Consider the following 7643-nt stretch of genomic DNA (forward strand, 5'->3'; position numbering starts at 1 on the left):
TTTAAAAATTCCTTTAAAATTCCCTAAAACTTCCTTAAAAAATCCCTTAAAAATCCCTGAAAATTCCCTAAAAAACTCCTCAAAAATTCCTTAAAAATTCCTTAAATATTTCTTTAAAAACTCCTTAAAAATTCCTTAAAAATCCCTTAAGAATCTTTTAAAAATCCCTTAAAAATCAAACCCTGGATGTGGATGATGCCTTTTTTGAGACGCCGGAGGACGTGCTGGCCAGGGTGCTGCAGGTGGGGAATTTGGGGAAAAAAATTCCTGAAATTTCCTTAGAAATTCCGGAAAATTCGTTTAAAAATTCATGAAAATATTCCGGAAAAATTCCGGGAAAATTCCGGAAAAATTTGTGAAAAATTCGTGGAAAATTCGTTAAAAATTCGTGAAAAATTCGTGAAAAATTCATGAAAAATTCATGGAAAATTTGTGGAAAATTCGTGGAAAATTCATGAAAAATTCATGAAAAATTCGTGGAAAATTCATGAAAAATTCGTGAAAAATTCGTTAAAAATTCGTGGAAAATTCATGAAAAATTCATGGAAAATTCATGGAAAATTCATGGAAAATTCCTGAAAAATTCGTGAAAAATTCGTGAAAAATTCATGGAAAATTCATGAAAAATTCATGGAAAATTCATGAAATATTCATGGAAAGTTCATGAAAAATTCATGGAAAATTCATGGAAAATTCATGAAAAATTCATGGAAAATTCATGAAAAATTCATGGAAAATTCATGAAAAATTCGTGAAAAATTCATGAAAAATTCATTAAAAATTCGTGAAAAATTCATGAAAAATTCATGAAAAATTCATTAAAAAATTCCTGAAAAATTCATGAAAAATTCATTAAAAATTCATTAAAAATTCATGAAAAATTCGTTAAAAATTCCTGAAAAATTCTTTGAAAATTCCTCAAAAATTCATGAAAAATTGATGAAAAGTTCATTAAAAAGTCATTAAAAACTCCTTAAAAATTCATTTAAAAATTCATGAAAAATTTCTGAAAAATTCCTTTAAAAATTCCTTTAAAATTCCTTTAAAAATTCCTTTAAAAATTCTTCAAAAATTCCTTAAAAATCCTTAAAAACCCCTTAAAAACCCTTTAAAAATCCTTTAAAAATCCTTAAAAATTCCTTTAAAAATCCCTTAAAATCCCTAAAAAATCCCTTAAAAAATCCCTTAAAAATCCCTAAAAAATCCCTTAAAAATCCCTAAAAAATCCCTTAAAAAATCCTTAAAAAATCCCTTAAAATCCCTAAAAAATCCCCAAAAAATCCCTTAAAAAATCCCTAAAAAATCCCTTAAAAATCCCTTAAAAATCCTTAAAAATCCCTAAAAAATCCTTAAAAAATCCCTTAAAAATCCTTAAAAATCCCTAAAAAATCCCTTAAAAATCCCTTAAAAAATCCCTAAAAAATCCCTTAAAAATCCCTTAAAAATCCCTTAAAAAATCCCTTAAAAATTTTTAAAAATCCCAATTTTTTCCCCCCCCCCTCTAGCCCGAGGGCGGCGTGAAGTTCATCCGCACATTCCGGAGGCCGGGAGAGGACCAGGCCGTCAACCTGCCGGAAAACCTGGACGAGCTGGTGCAGAATTCCAGCTATTCCCAATCCCCGGATCCCCTGGTCTGGCGCTACTTCTACGACCTCCAAGGTGGGAATTTGGGATGGGAATATTCCCAGGATTTAGGAGCAATCTGGGATTGGATATTCCCAAAGTTTAGGAAGGATCTGGGATTGGAAATTCCCAAAGTTTAGGAGCCATCTGGGATTGAATATTCCCAAAGTTTAGGAAGGATCTGGGATTGGATATTCCCAGAGATTTGGGATTGGATAATCCCAGGATTTAGGAATAATCTGGAATTGGATATTCCCAAAGTTTAGAAATAATCTGGGATTGGATATTCCCAAGGTTTAGGAAGGATCTGGAATTGGATATTCCCAGAGATTTGGGATTGAATATTCCCAAGATTTAGGAAAGATCTGGGATTGAATATTCCCAAGGTTTTGGGATTAGATATTCCCAGATTTTAGGATGGATCTGGGATTGGATATTCCTAAGATTTAGGAATAATCTGGGATTGGATATTCCCAAGATTTGGGATTAAATATTCCCATGGAATAGGAAGGATCTGGGATTGAATATTCCCAAAGTTTAGGAAGGATCTGGGATTGGATATTCCAGGGTTTTGGGATTGGATATTCCCAAAATTTAGGAAGGATCTGGGATTGGATATTCCCAGGATTTAGGAAGGATCTGGGATTGGATATTCCCAGAGATTTGGGATTAGATATTCCCAAAATTTAGGAACTCTCTGGGATTGGATATTCCCAAATTTCCCTCCAGATCTCGGATAAATCCCCCAGGGCAACCCACCAGAATTCCCAAAAGAATTCCCAAGCTTCCCAAACTCATCCCAAATCCTTCCCCAGGCTCCCAGGAATTCCCGTTCCCGGGCGGAACGTTCCGGTGGGCCCGGTACCGCCGCGACGGCGCCGGATTGACGGATAACCAGAAGATCTTCAGCGAGTCCCTGCACCAGGTAAGGAATCCCGGGAATTCCAGAGGGGCAAAAAATCCCGGGATTTAGAAGGAAAGGATCCTGAAATTTTTATGGGATTTTTTAGGGATTTTTAAGGATTTTTTAGGGATTTTTAAGGGATTTTTTAGGGATTTTTGGGGGATTTTTTAGGGATTTTTTAGGGATTTTTTAGGGATTTTTTAGGGATTTTTTAAGGATTTTTCACGGATTTTTTAGGGATTTTTAAGGATTTTTTAAGGATTTTTTAGGGATTTTTAAGGGATTTTTTAGGGATATTTCAGGGATTTTTTAAGGATTTTTCAGGGATTTTTAAGGATTTTTAAGGGATTTTTTAGGGATTTTTTAGGGATTTTTAAAGGGTTTTTTAAAGGGTTTTTTAGGGATTTTTAAGGGATTTTTAAGGGATTTTTCAGGGATTTTAAAGAGATTTTTTAGGGATTTTTCAGGGATTTTTTTGGGATGTTTAAAGGATTTTTTCGGGATTTTTTGGGCTGTGTTTTCCAGCACGCCGACACCCTGACCCTGGCGATCCTGCGGATTTTTGGGAATGGCCTCGGGCAGCCCCACTTCCACTTCAATGCCCACGAGATGGGCTACGTGCTCAGCGGATGCGGGGAGGTGAGTCGGGAATTCCCTGGGAGAAATCCTTGGGAATGAGCCAAATATTCCCTGGGAATGAGCCAAATATTCCTGGGAATGAGCCAAATATTCCTGGGAATGGGCCAAATATTCCTGGGAATGAGCAAAATATTCCTGGGAATGAGCAAAATATCCCAAACCTTGGGAATATCCAATCCCAGATCCTTCCTAAATCCTGGGAATATCCAATCCCAAATCCCTGGGAATATCCAATCCCAGATCCCTCCTATTCCATGGGAATATTTAATCCCAAATTTTGGGAATATCCAATCCCAGATCCTTCCTAAACCCTGGGATTATCCAATCCCAAATCTTGGGAATATCCAATCCCAAACCTTGGGAATATCCAATCCCAGATCCTTTCTAAATCCTGGGAATATCCAATCCCAAATCCCTGGGAATATCCAATCCCAAACCCTGGGAATATCCAATCCCAGATCCTTCCTATTCCATGGGAATATTTAATCCCAAACCTTGGGAATATCCAATCCCAGATCCTTCCTAAACTTTGGGAATATCCACTCCCAGCTCCCTCCTATTCCATGGGAATATTTAATCCCAAATCTTGGGAATATCCAATCCCAGATCCTTCCTATTCCATGGGAATATTTAATCCCAAAATCCTGGGAATATCCAATCCCAGATCCTTCCTAAATCCTGGGAATATCCAATCCCAAATTTTGGGAATATCCAATCCCAAATCCTGGGAATATCCAATCCCAGATCCTTCCTAAATCCTGGGAATATCCAATCCCAAATCTTGGGAATATCCAATCCCAGATTTTTCCTAAATCCCAGGAATATCCAATCCCAAATCTTGGGAATATCCAATCCCAGATCCTTCCTATTCCATGGGAATATTTAATCCCAAATTTTGGGAATATCCAATCCCAGATTCTTCCTAAATCCTGGGAATATCCAATCCCAGATCCCTCCTATTCCATGGGAATATTTAATCCCAAATTTTGGGAATATCCAATCCCAAACTTTGGGAATCTCCCCCCCCTCAGGCCGGCGTGATCCCGGCGGGAAGCGCCTCCGTCTTTCCCATCGGCATCGGCGACCTCCTCTTCTTCCCGACGGGAACCCAACATTTCCTCCGCAGCACCTGCCAGGAGGAGCTCGTCCTGCTCCTGGCCTACAGCACCGGGGACCAGGTGGGGGATTCCCAAGGGTTTTATTCCCGTTATTCCCGAGTTTTCGTTCCCATTCTGTAATTCCGTAATTCCATATTTCCCGCCTTTTTTTTCCCACCATTTTCCCACCATTTTTCCACCATTTTCCCACCATTTTCTCTCCATTTTTCCACCATTTTCCCTCAATTTTCCCACCATTTTCCCACCCTTATCCCACTTTTTTTCCCACCATTTTCCTGCCTTTTTTCCACCTTTTTTCCACCTTTTTTTCCCACCATTTTCCCACCATTTTCCTGCCTTTTTTCCCTCCAATTTCTCACCATTTTCCCACCATTTTCCTGCCTTTTTTCCCCCACCATTTTCCCACTTTTTTCCCACCTTTTTTCTCACCCTTTTCCCACCTTTTTTTCCCACCATTTTCCTCCATTTTCCCTTCTTTTTTCCCACCATTTTCCCACAATTTTCCCACCATTTTCCCACCATTTTCCCTCAATTTTCCCACCATTTTCCCACCATTTTTCCTCCATTTTCCACCTTTTTTTCCCACCATTTTCCCACCCTTTTCCCACTTTTTTTCCCACCATTTTCCCACCATTTTCCCTCAATTTTCTCACCTTTTTTTCCCACCATTTTCCCACCCTTTTCTCTCCATTTTCCCACCTTTTTTCCCACCTTTTTTCCCACATTTTCCCCTCAATTTTCCCACCATTTTTCCTCAATTTTCCCACATTTTTCCCTCCATTTTCCCACCTTTTTTCCACCTTTTTTCCCACCCTTTTTCCACCTTTTTTCCCCACCATTTTCCCACCATTTTCCCTCAATTTTCTCACCATTTTCCCACCCTTTTCCCACCTTTTTTCCCACCCTTTTCCCACCCTTTTCCCACCTTTTTCCCACCATTTTCTCTTCTTTTTTTCCCACAATTTTCCCACCATTTTTCCTTCTCTTTCCCACCATTTTCCTGCCTTTTTCCCCACATTTTCCCCTCAATTTTCCCACCATTTTCCCACTATTTTCCCTTCTTTTTTCCAACCTTTTTCCCACCATTTTCCTCAATTTTCCCACTTTTTTTTCCCTCCATTTTCCCACCATTTCCCCACCATTTCCCTGCCATTTCCCTGCCATTTTCCCTCCATTTTCCCACCTTTTTTCCCACCATGTTCCCACCATTTTCCCACATTTTTTCCACCTTTTTCCCACCTTTTTTCCCCACCCTTTCCCCCCCCCTTTTTTTCCCACCATTTTCTCACCATTTTCCACCATTTTCCCACCATTTTCCCTCCATTTTTCCTCAATTTTCCCATATTTATTCCCACCATTTTCCCACCTTTTTTTCCCATTTTTTCCCACCATTTTCCCACCTTTTTTCCCATCTTTTTTCCCACTTTTTTTCCTCATTTTCCCACTTTTTCCCCATCATTTTCCTTCCATTTTTTCTCAATTTTCCCACTTTTTTCCCCACCATTTTTCCTCCATTTTCTCACCTTTTTTCCCATTTTTTCCCACCTTTTTCCCACAATTTTCCCACATTTTTTCCACCTTTTTTTCCACCATTTTCCCACCCTTTTCCCTCCATTTTCCCATCTTTTTTCCCACCTTTTTTCCCACATTTTCCTCTTAATTTTCCCACCATTTTCCCTCAATTTTCCCACCATTTTCTCACCATTTTCCTGCCTTTTTTCCCATCTTTTTTTCCCACCATTTTCCTACCAGTTTTCCTTCTTTTTCCCACCATTTTCCTGCCTTTTTTCCCCACCATTTTCCCACTTTTTTTCCTCCCCATTTTCCCACCTTTTTTCCCACCATTTCCCTCAATTTTCCCACCATTTTCCCACCATTTTCCCACCATTTTCCCACCTTTTTTCCCACCATTTTCCCTCAATTTTCCCACCATTTTCCCACCTTTTTTCCCTCAATTTTCCCTCAATTTTCTCACCATTTTCCCACCATTCCCCCCCCTTTTCCCACCATTTTCCTCCCCATTTTCCCACCATTTTCCCCCCCTTTTCCCACCATTTTCCCGCCTTTTTTCCCGCCATTTTCCCGCCCTTCCTCCCCTCATTCCGCCATTTTCTCCCTCCCCAGCTGGAAACGCTCCGGATGTCCCAATATTTCCACGGAACGGCCGATCACATCCTGGCCCAGCTCTTCTTCAAAAAGCAGGAAGAATTCCAGGAAATTCCCAAACCCGCCCCGTGAGGAAATTCCGGCGGGAAAACGAAGGAATTTGGGGGTTGGGGGGGTTGGGGGGGGGGAGGGAGAAAAAGGGTTATTTTTGTATCCTGGGTTATTTATGGAATTACAAGAGTTTAATATTAAATGGCTGGAATCGCACCGGGGGGGTTGAGGGAGTTTATGAGGCCTGTGGGGCCTTCGAGGCCTTCGAGGCCTTTTTGGGGTTTGTGGGGCCTGTGAGGCCTTTGAGGCCTGTAGGGCCTGTGGGGCCTGTGAGGCCTTTTTGGGGTTTGTGGGGCCTGTGAGGCCTGTAGGGCCTGTGGGGCCTGTGAGGCCTTTGTGGGGTCTGTGAGGCCTCTGAGGCCTGTAGGGCCTGTGGGACCTCTGAGGCCTTTGTGGGGTTTCTGGGGTCTTTGAGGCCTGTAGGGCCTGTGGGGCCTCTGAGGCCTTTGTGGGGTCTGGGAGGCCTATGGGGTTTTTGGGGCCTTCAAGGCCTGTGGGGCCTCTGAGGCCTTTGTGGGGTCTATGGGGCTTGTGAGGCCTATGGGGCCTGTGGGGCAGATGAGGCCTGTGGGGCACATGAGGCCTATGGGGCAAATGTGGCCTCTGGGGTTTATGGGGCATGTGAGGCCTATGAGGGCTATGGGGCAAATGTGGCCTATGGGGCTTATGGGGCATGTGAGGCCTCTGGGGTCTGTGGGGCCTGTGGGGCAGATGAGGCCTGTGGGGCCTGTGGGGCAAATGTGACCTCTGGGGCTTATGGGGCACGTGAGGTCTATAGGGCCTGTGAGGCCTATGGGGTTTGTGGGGGCCTATGGGGCCTTTGAAGCCTGTGGGGCAAATGTGGCCTATGGGGCTTCTGGGGCATGTGAGGCCTATGAGGCCATATGGGGCACATGAGGCCTATGAGGCCATATGGGGCACATGAGGCCTATAGGGCCTGTGGAGCACATGAGGCCTGTGAGGCATATGGGACCTATGGGGCCTATAAGGCTTATGGGGTCTGTGGGGCACATGAGGCCTGTGAGGCCTATGGGGCCCATATGAGGCCTATGGGGCCTGTAGGGTCTATGGGACCTGTAGGGTCTATGAGATCTATGGGGCCTGTGGGGCCTATGGGGCCTGTGGGGCACATGAGGCCTGTG

General features: G+C 42.4%; 1 protein-coding gene across 1 annotated transcript; it reads left to right on the forward strand.

Moving 5' to 3' along the window:
- Nucleotides 1-1505: 1505 nt before the first annotated feature.
- LOC115307404 lies at nt 1506-6530 on the forward strand (the record flags this gene model as incomplete). Its single annotated transcript, XM_029959259.1, has 5 exons — nt 1506-1659; nt 2439-2548; nt 3053-3166; nt 4198-4344; nt 6409-6530. Coding segments are annotated over 5 exons (639 nt in total), but the record flags the coding sequence as incomplete, so codon positions are not given.
- Nucleotides 6531-7643: the final 1113 nt, after the last annotated feature.

Source organism: Manacus vitellinus, unplaced genomic scaffold, assembly GCF_001715985.3.
Source record: "Manacus vitellinus isolate BGI_N305 unplaced genomic scaffold, ASM171598v3 ctg7180002438655_pilon, whole genome shotgun sequence".
NCBI lineage: Eukaryota > Metazoa > Chordata > Aves > Passeriformes > Pipridae > Manacus > Manacus vitellinus.